This window comes from Thunnus maccoyii, chromosome 13 (genome assembly GCF_910596095.1).
Source record: "Thunnus maccoyii chromosome 13, fThuMac1.1, whole genome shotgun sequence".
Classification (NCBI taxonomy): domain Eukaryota; kingdom Metazoa; phylum Chordata; class Actinopteri; order Scombriformes; family Scombridae; genus Thunnus; species Thunnus maccoyii.
In genome coordinates, this window is record NC_056545.1 from 14858285 (window position 1) to 14878694 (window position 20410).

A 20410-nucleotide genomic window follows, 5' to 3' on the forward strand; every position below is an offset into this window, starting at 1 on the left:
TTGGTAATCAAAAAACATAAAATATAAAATATTTTTAGCCTTTTGCTGTCTTGTCATGATTTAGTTTTCAAACAGCTGCACACCCACACACTCACCCTCTCTCCTTGGCGTCAATGTCTCTTATGATCTCGTCCCGCTGGTTGACCAAAGACACCAGCTCTTGGAGGAGCAGCTGCTCCCTCTGCTGCTGAGTGGATGACTTCTGCCAGTCTGCAGGACAAAACAGCAGCAATTTACAGATCTAACATATACACAGTTTATCGCATTTTCTGTTTTCTTGCATTGATCAAAGATTCTACAATGTAATTCACCAATTTACATCAGACACAGTCAGCTACGTATGACTGACGACAGGCCAGACATTGACATAAGGGAAGCTGCAAGGTAGACTGGGCATGTCAGGAATGTGAATGAGAAAACAATTTCACATCTGCAGCCAGGCGCATATCCTCTGTCTGCTCTACTGGTTCTGCTAAGTGGCGAACAGCAGAAATGCTATCTGTGTACTAACCTTCTATTGCCATAATGACACGTAGTTCTCTGGTCAAAAGCTCAAATCTCCTCTCCAGATCCTGCTCCTCTTGCCTGTAGATACAGTCAACAATTAGACAAATAGAGAGAAGTGTGTATGTATATGTGTGTACTGTTTGTGTGTGAGAGGTCTTACAGTAGTTCCAGGTTGTCCTGTCTGCGAATCAGAGCGTTCTTCTTGTTCACCAGAGTGAACCACTCCTGAATCAGTCTCTCCTCTTCATCACGGTCACTTCCTATATGAACCGAAACGGAGAAGACAGTTCAATGTGTGCAGAAAACCTGCACCATCACCCAGTGTGTGTAATACAGGGGATCTTAGGTGGTCTTGCACCGCTTAAGGAACAGGTAACACTCAGTGACAACCTCAAAAGAAAATTCTGGGAGGGTCTCAGAAAAGAAGATAATTAATTTCTATTTGCCGGTGTTGTAAAGTTTATTTGCATGTTGAACAGAAAATGACAGTAAACTGGTGTCGCCCTGAACAAATTTGTGCAAACTACATACAGTAGATTGGTATATTAATACATTTATTTTCATATTTGAAAAAGCCTAATTTATGTCTTTAAAGTCCAATAAACATAAACAAATCAATATGCAAAATATGAGTCCTTAAAAATATCACCAAACAAACAAAAACGGGGTCAGATGAGGTCTAGAATTGATTTAGGGATAATAGAAGATAACAAGCAGCTTTGCAGATACAGGTTTGCAAAACTGGACCTGTGCAGGATATTTGTCAGGAGATAGAAAATGTCCTCACATTTTAAAATTGCAAAGTGCAACGTGCATGGACAGCATGTGACCATCTGACTGTCAGAGGTCATTTTGCACACTGCCACCATCACACAGCACCACATTACCACCACAACAGCCTCACTATAGGGCTTGGGCACTTTCCCTGACCAGTTTTTAGTTTGAGGTTATGTATGTTTCACCTTGTTTAAATCATTTCACCTGTTTAGGAGTCACTCACTTGCATCTCGTTCCCTGAACGTTCTTTGTTAATGAGTATGACTCACCTGTTTCCATGAGGCTACGCAGTCGTCTCTCCACCACAGCAGCTCTGCTATCAATGTGCTTCTGCTCCGTCTCCAACGCCGCTATCTCACTCAGCACATACTGACTAGTGTCCTGCAGACACTGACCACAAGCCCCATTACACACACACACACACGCACCCACGGACACACACATACACAATCATACATGAACATGCATGAACATACACAAGACAATGATAGAGAGGAAAAAGGGGGATCAAAGGAAAGAGGGAATTGTAGAATAAAGTCAAGGAGGAAGTCAGAAAGAAGAGATGGAAGGGGAAACAAGAAGTAGAAGAAGGTCAAAATATTAGAGAAGTCAAAAGAATGAGAAAATACAGGCTGAATAAAGAATGTTCACTATCTCAAGAATGATTTCTTTATAATGAACTTGTGTGAGAGAATAGAAAATGTGATTTGGTCCTTCTTGCAGCCAATCAGGAAAGAAAAGTCATTTTGTTTTGATGTTTCTTTCATTTGATCTGAGAGTGAGATTTGAAGATAAAGAAAAGAAGTAGAGAAGAGAAAAACTGAAGTGAGAAACATATAACTGACCATTGTTTCCTCTTCTGGTTTTGGAGGCTGAATCTCAGGTGCACTCTGCAACTCTGCACACACAGAGACACACACACAGATACAGATCACATGGTAGGAGAAAAAGAGGAAAGAGAATTGAAGATGGGAAGTTAAATACATATTAAAATGCCAGAGTATTGTCTCTGACAGGCTCAGGCTTCATGAACCCACCTGTCTTATTAGTGTTTTCTGTTGCAGAGTTTGTCTTTGCTTCTTCATCCTGGGGAGGAAAAACATGAAACGTTCACATCACTACCACAAAGCTGACACATAGAAGTGCATGAAAGCTTTTTCTCCAGATGAAAACAGAATTTACTATAACTTTAAGTGTTATTTTAGAAAACTGCATATTGCTGAAGAAAGACAGAAAAAGTATCACCTGTGCCAGCCCAGATTTGACAACCTTTGCGGCAGATCTTGGAGGCGGGACTGGAGTTATTGACTCATCCACTGAAAACAAATGAGAACCACGATCAGAAGAAGAAGAATTCAATTATATTAAATATTTAAGACTTAATAGACATCAATGAAAGTTAAAGTTTGAAAAAGGAAACATGAAACAGTATTTATAGAGTTCAACACTCAACAACTAAACTAATCTGCTTCTACAGGACTGTGTGGGTGTGGTGTGATTATATCTGATGGAAAGTGGTTTGGCCACATAAGCAAACAATCCCACAACTGTCATCACATTTTGATTTAAATGTTGCAAACTCCTGATTGGTGCATGAAAATGTGTCACATCCCATTTTTCCAGTCCTGCCCACTTCAAACCAGTCAGAGGAGCACAGACCAAATAGCAAAGACGGAATATCTCAAGTGAAATATGAAAAACTGTTCTAAGCTCGCTCATAGTAAAACGCTTATTGAGATTAAATTCAAAATTAGAATTATACACTTTGACACAGTCAAAAATGATTTATGACTCATACTTCCATCAAGTGGAAAGTTCATACACATTTCCATTAAATTCAGCTATTTTAGTATCTTTGGGAAGCTTGTGAAACTAACTTGAAACTAACTAGAATCTTAATTAAGGTGCTGTGAAGTTGATTTAATGATTTGTTTATCCTTCCTTCTTGTCTCCTAAGCCCAAATTCTGCTACTTCACATTCTTAAGTTCCCTGGAGACGCACTAATGTTTCCCCTTTCCTCTTTTTTTTCTCCTGCTCTACAGTCTTTTTTTCTCCATTTTATTATACTTATCTTCTGTTTTTCACATTTATGTGGAATCCAGGATGATTTACTGTATGTAGAATTAAATTAAAAGTGAGTTTGACTTGACAGTTTGTTATGATGAACCCACTAAAGGGTTCATAAGGTTCAAGTGCATGGCTAAAATGAGCCAAAACAGATGGGATGATTTCCTAGTATGTTGAAGAAATAAATGATAAGACAGTCATTGCAGCTGATACCTTTAACCAGTCGTTTGGTTCTCGGTGGTGGGACGACTAACGTGCTGCTCCGTCCTTCTTCTAGACTTACTCCTTCGTTCAGTCTGGCCATGCAGAAGGCGGCAGCATCAACGTTAGTGGGAGCAGGACCAGAGGGGGCGAGGCCATAACTGGACTGGCTGCTGTTGTGCTCTATCTGCAGCACGCTCAATTCCTGGTTGGTGAAGTGCGAGCGGATCTGGCTGAGGTAGGTCATGACTATGAGCCTGTCAGGGACGGACAGAAGAACCATGTCGGATGGCTCCAACAGACGAGAGATGCCCTGGGCCTCGAAACCGTCAAACGCCTAATGTTGTCAGAAGAGAAAGACATCATCAGTATGTATGTATGTCCCAGGACAAGTATGATTTGAAAAAAAACAAAACACTTTTACAGGTTTATTTTAGCCTACAAAATGTACAACAGATTGACTAACAAAGTTCAGACGATCACAGCAGAATATTTAAAGCCAGTATGTGTAGATTTTTATGTGATTATATAATTTTCTGGATTATTCTAATGGCATAAGGTTTTGTTTTGAGAAGAATGAGATAATCCTTGCGAGATTAGGCACTCTATGAGCTGCTTTCAGCTTTTCATTCCCAGTGTGGCTCTTTCTGCCTACCATGGTGTCTTATTTGATGCTGCATAAACGAAAAAACTGGTGTGCTCAACTCACAGTCTTTAGAGTGTATGGGTTGCGTCCCAAAAATCACAAAAATAACAAATGAAGTTGTCATCACTCACAAATAAGTGTATATCACTTTTTTAATGAGGCGCAGCAGCAAAAAAAAAAACAGACGTGTTTCAGCCCTAGGCTTTCCTCAGTGTTACTGCATGCTGAGGAAGAAAACATGTCTTTTTGCTGCTGTGCATCATTAAAAAAGGCATGTACACTTATTTATGAGTGCTGACGGCTTAATTTGTTATTTTTCTTATTTGATACTACCACTGGGCCAGTGGTAGTATTGCTAACGTCAAATTTTACACATAGTGGCTTTAAGATGATTTAACATGATATTCATATCATATGACTGACACCCAACTTGACACTATCTGAACTGTCTTTTACCATCTGGTAAAACAATTAGCTACTAGGAGTCAACACCTTGGTATTTGCCTCAATTAAAAAAGAAACATTACTTGGGTGAATTTATTCACAATAGAACTTAATATCAGAATTATTAAAAACATTATCAAACAAAAAAGAAGATAAATTCTGGTCTTAAAAGAGCTAGTTATTGACACTGCTGATGGCACAAAATGCACATAAATGTGAAATTCATTAACATGAACCTTGTCCTTACCTTCTTGTTGTTGAGCTTGATGTCATGAGGGTCCAACTGGTCAAAATCTCTAATAGGATAAAAGCAGGGTAGAATATAATGAGAACGTACCCACAACAGGTTTATAATATATATTAACCCTCTTAAAATGTTCACTTTACAATAAGTGTAACAGCAAATGGTGATGTTTAAAATTGAATGCATTCAAAATAGATAATTAGATACAAAACTGGGAAGCAAACAAACAAAAGAAAATAAAGAAAGAAATGGCGTACATCTTGTCTGGATGGAAGTGATGCAGGATGGCACAGAAGGCCAGGCCGTTTCTCCAGGAAGTGCTGAAGTTGGTGACCTTTACCCCTTTGTAACCGTTAGTGATGCCCTGACACCACTGGAGCAGCGAGTGGCTGGAGTTCACCAGGGCCTGGTGAAGGAAGAGAGTAGGAAACAAGGTTCAGTTTTTGTCATGTGTGTCTGTGTTTGTTTGTCTGAGTTTAAGGGCACATCAATATTCTGTATATTCACCTCAGTTGCGTCATCCTTCCCATCAGCCTCCTCTCTGACCATTGGAACAGCATCGGGGGTTTTAACGTCAGAGGTTTCTTCCTCTGGTAACGTAGGAAGTCTGGATGTTTTCATGTCACAGTGATGGGGAGGAGCGATGCTACTGTCAGGGACGTCTACTGCTGGCTTTATGGAGATGTGTGTGTCAGTGTCACTGGCATTTGCGCTGGAGGTTTCTCCGTGTGGCGATGGCGGTTTCTTCTTTCCACCATCAGGGAGGTCTGTTGGTTTGCCTTTTAGCCTAAGGGAAGATAAGACATAAAGAAGAGATGACACAGTGATAAACAGAAAGAAAGACTCCGTTTACTGGAAGAAAGGAAATCATCCAAACAGCCAAGTCATCACCAGTGAATCACACTGTAGATGCGAGCGTGAGACATGCAAGCACTTACTTGTTGTTAGAGGGCATGACTGACACACATGCACACAACATTCAAGAAAACAGCAACCTAGATTTGCAGCATGGTTGCTTCAAGCAGGTCTATGCTGTTTGGCAAATTTGAATCACTTCAGAAGCGAGCAGATTCACCAAACAGTTGCCCATGTTGTGTATTTTCTTATTCTTTGGATATTCAGTTCAATATCATATCATACATGCACGCACGTGGCAACAAACTCATATCACCAGAACTGTTTTTATATCTTTTGTGTTGAAGTCAAAGTCTTTACTGAGTCAAAACTTGATACTTGAATGTATCTTAAGTCATGCTGAATCTTTAGGGAGTCAAATGTTGAAAAAGTCAAGTCTCAAGGCCTCATTATTATGACTTAGGTCCCACTCATGTCTGAAGAGTACAGCTCTGTATATCACACACCCAAAGAAATACAAAGCTTCAGTGCAGCACAGGTTGACAGCCCATGCTGACTTACACATCCTCCTCTCCTTGATTTTGCCCAAGCTCATTGGTCAGTGGCTCTTCTGCCTCAGCCAGTGATACTTCCTGCAGGGCATCAAAGCTCGAGATAATCGAGTGTGGACTGTTATCAACAGGGCCAGCTGGGATGTCTGATTGGTTTGTGGGCTCTGAGGTGTCAGAGTCAATATCGCTGGGGGCAGGGATGAGGCGTTTCATACTGCGCAGGCTGGAGACAGGTGATGTGTCACCTGTCATCACACGAATTTTGTCCAATAAGAACCTCTCCTCGTCTTGGAGCTGCTGATCCTTGGTGACATGGTTTAGCTCATGGGTGTGTGTCTGTGTGTTCATTTGTGGACTCTTTGTGAGGTGCGTGTCTTTCTTTAAACTGGGGCTCTCGGAATGGTTCACGTCTTTATCATCCCTTATTTCAAGACTCTTGTGTGAATCTATGGCTATTTTGGCCATTTTTGTCTCATCGTGCATCTTGTCGAGATGTGTGTCGTTGGGTATATTGGTGAGTACGGAGTCAGAGTGTATGGTAGTAGTGTTTGTGCTTGGAGGAAGGGGCCAAGGCACTACAGACGATTGAACAAGTTCATCTTCACTGGCTGCTACCTCCAGGCTGTGACCAGTTTTTGTGACATCATCTCTCTGTCCTTTCATTGGCTGTTTTTGGGCCTCACTGTGTTGGGGAGCAGGTGTTAGACTGATTCCTTCCTCCTGCTTAGATACCAAAGGAGGGTTAGGCTGAGGAAGGCCAGCGGGACTGGTTAGAGAGTGTTGAGATTTGTTTGGCTGATTGGCAGCAGAGCCCTGGGAAAGAGTTTGTTCACTGAAGAGATGTGAGGGGGGACTCTGGGTAACAGCAGTGGATGATTGGCCTGGGCTGAAGACAGAAAGAAGACTTTTAGAGTTGAACGCAAAAAGGCTTAATTGCTTCTGACAAAACTGACGAGCAACAGATCCAACTGCAGGGTCCTTGTCATGCTCCATGTTCATCTCACGCAGCCAGAGCTCCATCTTGTTCAGATCACAAAGATCAGAAAAAAGTCAAGCACAAATGTTTGTTGAGACCAATGTAGGGAGAACTGAGGGTTAAAGAAGGAAACTTGCTTTTACCTGAAATAAAAAATATTCAGAGGTGCTTTTTTTCCCAGTCAGCTAATCTAAAGGTTGTCTCAGGGTTTCCAAAGGACTCATCATCCCAATTGTTTTGCTCTATAAATTTGTCAGGACAGAGAACTGGCTATGCAAGCTTAAACCAAACTAGGGGCATAAAATGTGTGACTCATCCAAAGCAAAACACCAATTTTCAACATCCGGCCTCAACTGAACTGCAACATCCAACGACCAAACCAATTACATTCACCCATGCTACAATAATTTACATGCTACTTAACTGTAATGAGGGCTGAACAAATGCAAAGAGCCTTGCCATTCACCAGGATGTCATCTACATAGCCTTGACAATTATGGACAGAAACATACAGTAGATGCAGATACAGCCAGTTATTCCTCTTTTTCAAGCTGGCTGCACTTCTGTTACACATTTACCCAAATTCTCTTGTCCCCAAGTACAAAGTGACAACAACAGTAATACAGGACAGAACCTTAAGCAGCTGTGCCCCATAACCATTCACCACAATGCTTTCATTCAAGGCAAGACATGAAGAGGAAATTTCCAGTTGCCATTACAAACAGCATGGTGATGATGTTGTTTGGAGGGGCACATATACGACACACATGCCAACACACGACTCTCTCTTGTGAAAGACACGGAAAAGGCCAAACCCACAGTAAATGAGGGGTTCTAATGCTTAGTAATTATCATTTCCCTGCAGATATAACAAGTTAAAGCCTCAGTTATTGGAGGAAGCATACACAAAACACAGGCACAGTCCTTTGATCCACAAGAAACAACAAGCAGATCTCTCTCATATAGCCAACTCCTTCCAGGTTACTTACCTCTCTCTCTCTCTCTCCCTGTTGCTATTTATCACTCTCACCCCCTCTTTACTCACCCTGCTTCCCCTCCCATGTACAGCTCAGCTAGCCAGATGGAGCCGAGATCTTCCTGTCCTCTCTCATACTCCACCTCCTCGTCCTCCTCCTCCTCCTCTCTCAACCACACAGGGATGGCACCTGATTTAATGTTGGATTTGCCATTTTTAACTGATCTCAGGCCAGAATTATCCAGGGACTTTTTAACAGCAATGACAGGGTCCTCAGGTTTATCTGATCTGGAGTGGAGTTTGTTTGTTGCTATAGCGACAGAATCAGCTGGTTTGTTTTCAGCTTTAGAGTCAACTGTATGCATTAATTTGGGATCAGGTTTGCATCCCAAGTCTTCATCATCGCCCTGTAGCTCCTCATCATATGCAATATCATCAAATTCTGCCTCCCTCAGTGGCGGCCAGTCATTTGATTGGCTGTCAACCACTTCCTGCTTGTTTTGCACTAATAAAGGGCCAGTAAGTATCTCTTGTCTCTGTTGTGGCTCTTCCCTTTCTTTCTCTTCCTTCTCCCTCTCCTCCCTTTGCTTGTTCTCCAGCTCTTCCCTCTCCTTTTCCAATCTTTTTCTCTCCTCCTTTTCCCTCTCTACCCTGTCTCTCTCCTTCCTCTCTATCTCCTCTTTCTCCTTTTTCAACTTCTCTTGTTCCTGCTTTTCCTTCTCTAACCTTTCTCTCTCTTTCTTCTCTGCTTCTTCTCTCTCTTTCCTCTCTGCTTCCTCTCTCTCTTTCCTCTCCGCTTCTTCTCTCTCTTTCCTCTCTGCTTCTTCTCTCTCTTTCTTCTCTGCTTCTTCTCTCTCTTTCTTCTCTGCTTCTTCTCTCTCTTTCCTCTCTGCTTCTTCTCTCTCTTTCCTCTCTGCTTCCTCTCTCTCCTTTCTCTCTCTTTCCTCCCTCTTGATGTTTTCTATCCTTTCTTTCTCCCTTCTCTCCTGCTCTCTCTCCTTCTCCTGCTCAATGGCTGCAAGTCGCAAACTCTCCACCAGACTTAGCCCATGTGTCTCCTCTGAGGGTAAGCACTCTGGTTTCAGAGATAAGTCAATCTTAGAGAACTTCTGTTCACTAATTATCTGGTTTTCTGTTGTGTCAGAGAAAGCTGTGGGTGGCGAAATGTCCACACCAATGGGAATCAGCCAATCATCATCTGGCTCAGAGGAATACAGCATCTCTGCATCTGCTTCTTGTAAACATGGCCGATCTTCTTTACTGATAAGGAGGCACGGTTGGTCTGCAGAGGGGTGTGGTTGACCCGCATCAGTTGATCCAGTTGTCTGCAAGATGGAGGCCACTGTCTCATAGCTATGGGACAGACATGAGGGACAGGACAACTCTGAGACAGAGTTCACCCTAAAATGACCCGCATATTGACCGCAACAGGCTTTGAACAATGTGACAGAATGCCAGACAGCATGCTTGATTAAGTGGGTCCTTTTCAGACTTTGTTTTGGTGCCTGTCCAAAGTGCTGTGCGAAAGCACACTGGGAAAATATTTATTGTTGGTTACAGAGAACCACCCTACGCTTAGTTTCCTACCCAACGCACAACATACTCCAGCTTACTGGCATTTACATCATCTCTGGCATGACTATGAAGAGATAAAACATTTTCTTATGCCATGCAGATGAGAGCTCATACCAGCTCAGAGAATGTTTGCAACAGTTCACTGAGTGGATTATAACCAAATATCCAAAACACTGGGATCAACCAGTGGCACTGATAGGATAATGTGTTTGACATGGTAGATGAAGGATGAAGGATTTTATAGTTTTTATACAGAGCAGTTAATAAACACTAAATTCTTTCAGCACTGCACTGAAGGTTTCCCACGGCCTTAATCATTACAGAACAGAATAACTGTGTAGATGCCATGCAGATGAAGTAATAACTCAAAGGAATGTCATAAAACGTCTCCATAAATAGATAAATTAAATGTCTCAACCAAATAAAATGAATGATGTGTAATTTTAATACTGTAAAAACATACTACAACATTGCCTGTTCATTTTAAATGCATAAGAGACATAACTTTCTAACTGTTAAAAACTTATTTAATAACTTCTGATGCAATAATGATTATTTAATGATTATAAGTTAAAATGTAATACTATTTTAACAATAACTTGTAATGCAATAACTCTAAACTCCATATTATTATTACATTACACTATCATCAGTTATTGTTGTGATAAGTTATCCCTCCTCTGAGGTTATATTTGATGATAATAATGCCTTGTTTTTTGTATTTAATGCATGTTTTCTGCAACATTTACAGGGATATTCATTACCAAGTTATCAACTGGTAGTTACCAATAGCTGGTGGCAATATACAAACTGTAGCTGCTTAACACATAAGCAAACAATCTAATGGACAAGCAGGCAGGGAGACTCACCCTTTGTACAACACCCCCACTACCGCTGACATGAAGCCAGCAGGCCCCTCCGTCTGCTGCTCTGTAACACGTTCATTTGCTTGTGTATGTGCACGTTTGTGGGGACTAGCACACACACACATAAACACACAAAAAAGCATTTTTTTTCATTTGAACAGCATAGACAGAGGCTGAGATGAAGAGAACAGCATCAGATGAGGTTAATAGCTGCTATCGAGTGAACAATGGTTAGACTACAGCACCACAGAGGAACGTTAGTCAGTATGTGTGCATGTGTGAGTGCGTGTGTGTTTGTATGTGGTGCCTGGCTTGAAAGCAAAAAACAGACACATCATGCTGCAAAGTCTGCAAGGAACCGTCACTGACTCACCCCCCTATTACACCACCCTCCTCCTCCTCCTCCTCCTCCTTCTCCTTCTCATTCTTCTCCTCAGTGTTCTCACTACTTTCCACTCCTGTCTCCGCTGTGGTCTCCTCCACAGTCGCCCACAGCTGCTTTTCGGCCTCGCACACTGGCTCCTTATTGTCGATGAGACTCTCCTGACCACCAGCCATGCTGTCGGCTGGTTTCTCCTCATCTGCTCCCTCCTGTTGGGGTTTTCCTGATGGCTGGAAAAGCGGTTCAGGCCGCAGTGCTGCTTCTGGTTTTGAGGGCAGCAGCGGCTCTAGTGCCAGAGCCATGCGCTCATCGCCTGGTTTGGGGGAAACGTCGAGTGAGGTTGCTGGTTCCACTTTGGGTCCCTCTGGCTCTTTGGGTTCCTCTTCAGCTGGTGGTGCACCGGGTTGAGCAGGGGCTGGGACTATGTGATGCGTTTCTGTGTCTTTTGGCTGGTGCTCCTCAGCTGCATCTTCTGTGTGTGGGCTAGAAGAGAGGAAAAAAACACATGAAAAAGCAAATTTAGATTCGCTACCTACTACATCAATACGAAGCCAGACTATAAGCGAGGCAGACGAACAAACACAGACAGTCAGAAAGAAAGATAAAGCAGAGAAGCAGACAGACAGACGCCCCCTCATCCATCCTTACCCTCTGCACAAAGGTTTTGCACCCTCCTTGGCAGAGATTTTTTCAGGTGTATCTTTCCCACTTCTCCCTTCTAGCACTTTCCACAGAGGAATCTCTGCATCACACAGCCTCTCTGGAGGTGGCACCAGGGTCAAGACCTCTAATGTGATTGGTTTATCCCAAGCAGAGGGCTGAACTGTGGAAGAGCCTGAACGGATGCCAGGTGGAGTACATGGGGCTGATATTTTCTTTTCTGGGACAACAATGTTTGACAATGAACCTTCATTTATGAGAGAACGAGGTTGCCCCATACTGGAATAATGGGGAGAAAAAGAGGTACATCAAAAAGTGTTGAGTGGAAATGAGAAAGGGTGAGGAGGAAAGACATAATCAAACAAAACACAAACCAAAAAGATCATCGATAAAGTCTCAGATGAGCAGAGAAAAATCACACAATAGCAGAGATAATATAGAAATGTCACTCTAGTGCCGCAATATAGAACAAAGAAACAAAGGCTGGTGTTTGAATCAGTACAAGTTTTTAAGGCTTATACTGATTGATTGATTGGTTTTATTTGCTGATTAAGAAAGCAGATGGCAGAGAGCAGTCAACACCGACAACACCCAATGTTTTATTTCAGTGCTGTAACTCACCGCTCATTGGAGTTTATAGAGGCAGAGCTTTGTTTAATAACTGATGGAGTGGTCTTCTCTCTGGATTGTGATTGGCTGGGACTTTGGGAGGGCAGCTGCTCAGATGTAACGCTGTTTTTGTCCAGAGGAGGGAAGTGGGGAGCGGTAAGTCGGGGTTGTGTTGCATCTTTAGGTGCAGCGGGGGAGTGTTTGAAACCGAGGGGTGGTGTGAGTGTGGAGCTGGGTGGAGGGACGTCGGTGTGTGTCTCTGGTTGAGAAACTGGCAAAGACGCAGGTGAAACCAGAGTCCTCATCTTCTGCTTGTCCTCATCTGATCTGTTGGCCTCCAGACTGCTCCTTTCTTCCTCCTCCTTCTTTCTTCTTTCCATCTCTTCCTTCTCTTGCAGACGCTTGTTTTTCTCTTCTTCCTCTCTCTTTTTCCGGTCTTCTTCCTCCTTCATTCTCCTTTCTGTTTTCTCTTTCTCCTCTCTCTTTCTTTTCTCCTCCGCTTCTATCTTCTTCCTCTCTTCCTCCTCCTTTCTCATCCTCTCCTTTTCTTTCTGCTCCTTCAAAAGCCTCTCTTTCCTCCTCCTCTCTTCCTCCACCTCCTCACGTCTTTTCTCCTCCTCTTCTTTTTTCCTCGTCTCCATCTTTTCTTTCTCCTCCCTCTCCTTCTCCTCTTTGAGTGCTCTCTCCTTTTCTTCTGCTTCCCTCTGTCTTTTCTCCTCTGCTTCTTTGACTCTCTTTTCCTCCTCCTCCCTCCTCTTTGTCTCCTCTTCTGCCTCCTTTTTCTTCCTCTCTTCATCTTTCCTCCTCTCCTCCTCTTCTCTCTTCTTCCTCTCCTTCTCTGCCTCATTTTTCTTTTTCTCATCCTCCTCCATCCTCTTTCTCTTCTCCTCCTCCTCTTTCATTTTTTGCTGCTCCTTCTCTTTTTCCTCCTTCAAGTGTCTCTCCTCCAACTTCCGCGTCTCTTCCTCCCGCTTCCTCTTTTGCTCCTCAAACACTCTCCTCTCCTCCTTCCTTTTCTCCTCCTCCTCTTTCATCTTCCTCATGCATCTCTCTCTCTCAAGTCTCGTCTCCTCCTCCCTCCTGAGTTTCTTTTCTTCCTCCACCTCCAGGAGTTTCTTCTCCTGCTCTCTTTGCCTCCTCTCCTCCTCATCCCGCTTCCTCTTCTCCTCTTCCTCCCTCTGCTTCTCCTGTCTATCTCTCTTCTCCTTCAGAAGTCTCTCCTCTTCAAGTTTCCTTCTTTCCTTCACCCTCTCCCTCTCCTCAGCTTCCTGTAAGAATCTCTTCTTCTCCTCCTCTAACAGTCTCTTTTTCTCTTCCTCATGTTTTCTCCTCTTCTCTTGCTCCTGCTTTTCTCTCTGCTCTTCCTCTTTCCTCCTCTTTTCTTCCTCTTGCTTCTCTTGAATTTCTTTCTCCCTCTTCTTCTGCTCTGCCTTCATCATCTCCTCCTTCTTCATCGCCGCTCCATCTAACTGCTCTGTCAGTGACAGCTTTTCCGCAGAGGCCTTTTCATTGGTTTTCTGTTCAAGACTGCAGAACAGATAAACAATATTCCTTAATCCCAAGTGTGTGTATGTGTGTGTGTGTGTGTGTGTGTGTGTATTTTACCATTATAAGCGCCATCAGATCACATTTTTTTTACTTTTTAATGTTTTTGATCTTGATTTTATCTGTGATTATAAATACTCACCCCGGAGGACACCGTTTGATAGTATCCTGCTTAGAGTCATCCTCTTCCAGAAACAAGCCACCTGATTGTTGTCTCTGGTTAAATGACTCAAAGATGATGTCATCAAAGTCAGGATCTGGCTCAGGCTTTACCAGGGGAGGCTTTTCAGTCTTAACGGGACTAATTATACTCTTCGTCTCATTAGTTGGCCTTTTCAAATCAATTTCCCCCTTATCATTTGGCTGCTTAGGAGTGATAAACGCTGCCACAACATTAGCGGAGGGCTGCTGGGAGGTGGAGCTTTCACAGCAGGAGAAGGGCCACGGAGGGGGTGGGGCTATGATCAGCTCTGAAGGGGATTGGGTAGGACTGGGGACAGAAATACCGGAGATCAGGCTCGAGAGATGTAAATTCACAGCTGGTGGGTGAAATTTCACAAGGCTGAGCGTGCGGGAGGTGATGAGGGGGTTGACAAGCGGACCAGAAAGCGGACTACACACTTGCTAATTGCTTTAAGGCCATGTCTTGGAAGGTGAGTGCAACAGGAGGCAGGGTACAAAACACTCTGCGACTGTTAGCACATGTTAGCATCAAGGAAGCACACACACCAAGCACAAAGCAACCAGGAATCCTTGAACAATCCTTGATCAGCAAACATGGAGAAACTGTTATTCAACCACACGTGTCAGCAGTTGTAAACAGGTTCGCAGCCAGCAGTGAGGTGGGTTATCTTGGCGTCATTTGGAGCATAATGAGTTCGATAAGGTGCTGATCGATACTAAAGAGTCCTTATTATGGAATTGTACATTGCTGCATTCCCTATTATGCAAAATATCTAATGGTTCTAAGTAATATGATTAGAAAAAATAAAATAACAAAGTCATTTGAGGAGGATGTAATTTTTCTTCCCAATCTGTGATGCACTCTGAAGCGCCTTTAAAGATAAACTGATGGACAACCATATCATCAGTTGCATGGAGACATGAATTAACTTTGGATATCTACTGCTGTGCAACTTAACAGTTCTTGTACAGACTCAACAGGAATAGTTTAACATTTAGAGACATATGCGCACTTTTTGGCTGAGAGTTAGACGACAAGATCGATTCCACTCTGTCTCCAGCCAGCAGACAGTTAGCTTAGCTTAGCATGAAGCCCGGAAACAGGAGGAAACGGCTAGCCTGGCTCTGTCCAAAGGTAGCAAACCAGCACCTCTAATACTCACTAATTAACAGGTTTTATCTTGTTTGTTTGGTTGTGTGGGACTATTTCTTGGGCTGGTGCAGTGACTTTCTGGATTTTGTGTGGATTAAACAAACAAGATATGACGAATATTACTGAGTTTTGAGTTGCTGGAAGGCAAATTTTGTTAGATTACGACAGAGCTGAGTTAGCTGTTTCCACCTATTTCCAGTCTTTATGCTACGCTAAGCTAACTTGCAGCTACATATGTGCAGATATGAAAGTGGTATCGATCTTTTAACTCTGTAAGAAAGCAATTAAGCATATTTTTCAAAATGTCAATCTGTTCCTTCAAGAAATCATGCAATATCAAGCATGCAGCCTATCTCATACATAAAGATAAAGATGTGCTTGCTATGCTTGATTTCATAAGTCTATTCTTCTTAAGAAAACTTGAGAAGAACACAAGAACAAGAAGAAGAATCTGAGCTTCTCAGGAGAAAACTCATTTTGTTATCTTATGTTTCTCTTGAGCTCTGTTAGGACTGCCATCAGTCTTCAGGACGCCTCTGTTTCTCCCAAACAGCACTTTGAGGCTAAACATATCTGTAACATCTCAAACCAAGCAATCTGAATTTATACACTCATGTAGTATAATTCCATGACCTCACCTGATCCTTCTTGGTTCAGCTTTGTTTTCTGTGGTGGCTGCTGGTCTGATTGGCTGGTTGGATATTTTGGTATTAGCCACTGCCTGGTTATTTTGAGGAGATCCCTCGCCTCGGCTGAGAGCGCTTGGAGTCGCTTCCTTGGCAACAGAGCTTTTGTCCTTGTTTCCTTGGTTGAAGGGGAACGTTGACCCTACAAAGGACAAAAACAAGGTCAACAAAACAATTAGAAACTGTGAGTGATAAATGGAAAACTGGAAAGACAGTGTGATCATTTTGAACAAGAGAACCGGTTCCAAATCAGACATTTTTATGTCAAAAAACCTTGCTGCTACTGTCTTTGAGATCACTAGAGGCTGTAATAAATACTGATGGGTGATATTTGAGTAGTTGGCCGGTGTACCTGACTGGCATGAGCTGATCTGAGCAGGAAGAGCAGAGGGAGAGGTGGGGGGCTGAGTGACAGCGAGAGGGGAGGAGAAAAAAGCAGCGTTGGAAAGAGAAGACGAGCGAGGGGGTGAGGAGCATGGAAGAGAGGTAGGAAGGGTTGGAGCCTCTGGGTCACAAAGAGCATCGAGGTCAGGACTACTCAACAGTGGGACAGGGGTGATGTCACCACTAATCAGAGCGGAGACTGACGTCAGCCATGCCCCCTCAGCACCTGAGGATAGCAGAACAGTGAAAGCAAAAGAGATGAAATGAAAAGAAGTGAAGTTATGGGAGGGAAGACAAGGGAGAAAGGTTGGGAAATGAACAGCACAGAGAAACAGAGAAAAATGGAGAAGCGAGAGCGAAGGATAGGTGTAGTGACTATGGAAGGACAGCAGAGTTACCATACTCTTTTTTTTTTTTACATTTGTTACCTGACTCTGAGCTAGATGGTTGAGATTCGGGGAGAGGTGGTGCAGACGCAAGAGGAGGGGCATCAGTGGAAAAAGGTGAGGGAGAGGTAGGGCGGGCGAATGACTTGACAATCTGAGGTCTGAAAATATGAGAACGGCCTAGCAGAGACAAGAAACGATGCAAAGACATTTTGAGCAGAAAAGACAAGAAAGAAACTTTTTTTTTTAAAGATTTGAAAAGAACATCAGTGATAGATAAGCGTCAACAGACCAGAGACTTCATCTGCAGTTTGAACCTCTGGGGGGCGCCGTTGATGTAAAACAGGAGCTGAGAGAGAGGAGAGCAGATGAGGTGTGGGGAGAGGAGAGATGAACAGAAAAGGAGTACAAAGAGGGCAGTGAGTGGTGAGAGGAGAGGAAAAAAGTGAAAGAGGAACAGCTAATTTTACGCATTTTACTAGTTGTATCACACCACAGAGGTAACCTATATCTGTCGAGAACAAACAGATGTTTGTCTTTGCTGTAGTCTCACCAGTGAGCTCCTCGGTTTGGCTCCATTTGGTATATTGTAGCAGTCTAGAAATTAGTGTTGTCAATGTAATCAAAACCCTGTTAAAACAATATCATTAATGAAGGTGAATCTGATGTCCACTAATTCGAAAAGAGTGTATTTTGCAAGTCAATCTCCTCTGGGTATTAATGCAAGGATTTGAACAGTAAGAAGAGGAGTTACTGTAAGAGCAGGTTAAGTATTTGTATTGTCTATGTTTATCATGTGTTATATATTTCGACATAATTTAAGTGCATACAATACTTTTATGTGTATTTGGAATAGTTAATTAAGGGTGGACTATGCTATGGTTATGTTGTTTTTTTATGAAATGCTAATGTGTTATAATAAATACATTTTTCTTATTTACAACGGGTGATAATGCTATACAGCAGTTTTAGTATGTACAGAAGTTTAGGAACAATGTGGTGCTAGTAAGATGTACAGAAGAGAAGTCTACAAGCATGGATCAAAACAAGCTTTTGACTGTGTTATATTGTGTAACAACACATTATGTAATTATATGGTGTAACGTTGTTTTAATAACAAGAGAACTTTAAGCCCATAATGATGTGTAACTTTTGGATAAGATTCACCTCCCCGATGGTGTTGTAAGTCTTTAAATAAACATTCCTTCAATGTTTTCCCTGCCTCCTGGACTTGTAAGTACTATGGCTTAATTCACAAGAAAATCTGATTTAAGTAAAGTGGAACACGAGTCAAAACTGAGACAATTCTAACAGACTAAGTGGCCATTAAACTTGGGATACAGCTACAGTTACAGTCTTCCTCTTGGCAACAAAGAGACACTAAATTGCCAACTTCCTGAGGCACTGCACTATCGACTAAACATTCAGATGTTTAACTCACTGGTGTCACAGTTCATGCATACATCTTCCTCAAAACAAACCATGCAACCCTCTACAGTAACAACGGCATTAAGGTGAGTCATGTGGAAAACAAACCAGACCACCACACATAAGGAAGCACTTAGTGGAAAGCATGCAGCATGTCTGTCTGCCAGCCAGCCTGCTGATACCTTTTCCTGAGCCTGACTGGAAGATTCTGGGCAGAGAGGGAGGCTGAGAGAGGGTCCTGGTGAGTGGAGGGTGAGCAGATGGGGGGTCAGAGGATAGGGTGGGCTTGGGGGGAGGAGGCTGGGAGGCAGTAGAGATGGTCTTATGGGTCAGAGTAGTGGATACAGTGAGAGAAGGTGTTTGGGAAGCCATGGAGGATGATGTTATGATAGTCTCAGGGGAGGGAAGTTTGGGAGGAGAAATGGGTTCAGAGTGCTTTGGAGATGGAGGGTGAGGATGGGAGGGAGCTGAAGCAGATGGGGACTCTTCAGAGGAGGATTTAGGTGATGCAGGAGAAACATCAGAGAGAGGCAGGACAGAGGAGGAACTCTGGCTTGAAGAGGGAAGTATAGCTGCTGTGACCTGGCAGCTTTTAGGTGATGGAGGATTAGTTAGTGGGTCAGATGAAGTATGAGCCTCAGGAAGAACGGGGTTGGTTGATTTTTTATGCTTGGACCTGGGTGAGGGCTGAGGGGAGGGGGCAGGTGAAGGTTGGATTTCTGACTGGACAGGGGCGGTGGTGAAAGGGTGTCGGGAGCGACGGGGCGAGGGGCGAGGAGCGATGGGTAGAGGAGGGCGGGAGTGGACGGCAAGATCTGGATGGATGGAAGGATGATTGGATGGATCAGTGAGAGTAAGTTTTTGCAGAGGAAGAAATGATGAGAAGACACAAGGAATGAATTGAGAATGACAATGAAATGATGCTGAAAATTAGATTACTGTTGGGATCCCATGATGCTTAATTGTGCTGTTGTCATGAAGTTCCTTAAATCACATGCCTCGCTTGTTTGAAAGATACCACAAACAAACAAAATATGGAACTGAGATTGTTAACAGTGACGAATGACTATACAGACTGGATGAGTATGAGGTCAGAAAAGCATAATGTTGGTTGAGTATATAAAGGAGCTGGATTTTCAGATTTATAACCCATTTACTATTGTCTATGTCTACAATGTGCGCCAATTAATTTTTTTTCATAAGGGATCTTAAAGGATCGGTTCTCTTTTTGTCAAGTCTGTGATAAAACAACAGCCAGATGCCCAAATGAACAATAAAAGAGGTTTTGTTTGCTGTAATCATTCCTCCTGTTCATACTGGCTATTAAAAGATCCTCTCCAAATACACTTTCAATGTAAGTGATGGGGTCAAAATCCACATTCCTCATTTTGTGCAAAAATGTATTTAAAAGTTTGTCTGGAGCTAATATGAGGCTTCAGTCATCCTAGTTAGACAAAATGGATATCTTCCACAGTTACAGTCTTTTTAGTCTCTTTGTGTCTCGACGGACAGTGTTTTCCTGTTCAGCTGCAGTGGAAGTATAGTAACATAAACAGGGACTTTGGCACTAAAAAGACTGTAACTTCGAAAGATATCTACTTGATTTTACTAATTTGGATGACTGAAGCTTCATATTAGCTTCAGATAAACTTTTAAATACATTTTGGCACAGAGGGAGGCTTGTGGATTTTGTCATCTGTCACTCACATTAGGAAGGGATCTGTTAATGGTCAATATGAACAGGAGGAATGATTACACCAAGAAAAAACAATTTCAATGTTCATATGGGCACCTTAAAACCTATTGTTTTAAGAAAGACTTGGAAAATTGTGAACTTATCCTTTAACTTGGTTTTTGTAAAAAAATTTCCCATCAAAAACTGTCAAGTACCAGAGGTTGGCGCATAATGTCTGGTCAGACAGTCCCCAATTTAAATCAATAATCTGCCAATTTTAAACAATTTGATTAAAGCAGTTCTTTTACGGTTGCTTGTGTTCAGAAAACATTTAAAATCTTAGAAGTCTGGCTGTTTTCTTAAATGAGGAAATGGTTTTGTAGAGAACATGTTTATACAGTATCTATATTATCAGAAGTATCGTTTGGTGTGAGTAACTAGTGCTACTGCTGTTTACTGCTATAGTGTTCATATAGTGATATAGATGTGACAATAACATTTAAAAAGAAACATGAACATGTAATTTCATTCATTCTAAAAAAAGACCACTGAGAAAAGTCGTTCCATGTCAGAGTTATGGTCATTTGAGTTTTGTTTCCACTTGATTTTCTCCTTTTTCATGCTGTGACAGTA

The 20410-nt window shown here is 42.4% G+C and overlaps 1 protein-coding gene across 4 annotated transcripts in view; it reads right to left on the reverse strand.

The window, feature by feature from the left end:
• Positions 1-20410, reverse strand: part of ehbp1l1b (EH domain binding protein 1-like 1b) — a 28636-nt gene that overhangs the window by 1201 nt on the left and 7025 nt on the right. The window contains exons 7-21 of one of the 4 annotated variants that reach the window (XM_042431953.1): positions 16967-17023; positions 16717-16854; positions 16257-16514; positions 15857-16046; positions 5395-5674; positions 5145-5293; positions 4891-4939; positions 3566-3890; positions 2530-2600; positions 2322-2370; positions 2130-2182; positions 1554-1674; positions 668-767; positions 512-585; positions 96-210 (exon numbers count right to left, since the gene is read on the reverse strand). In XM_042431953.1, coding sequence (XP_042287887.1) covers positions 96-210; positions 512-585; positions 668-767; positions 1554-1674; positions 2130-2182; positions 2322-2370; positions 2530-2600; positions 3566-3890; positions 4891-4939; positions 5145-5293; positions 5395-5674; positions 15857-16046; positions 16257-16514; positions 16717-16854; positions 16967-17023 — 2029 coding nt within the window. The remainder of the gene's footprint in view (positions 1-95; positions 211-511; positions 586-667; positions 768-1553; positions 1675-2129; positions 2183-2321; positions 2371-2529; positions 2601-3565; positions 3891-4890; positions 4940-5144; positions 5294-5394; positions 5675-15856; positions 16047-16256; positions 16515-16716; positions 16855-16966; positions 17024-20410) is intronic. The other 3 variants (XM_042431954.1, XM_042431955.1, XM_042431956.1) reach the window with 3 other exon arrangements.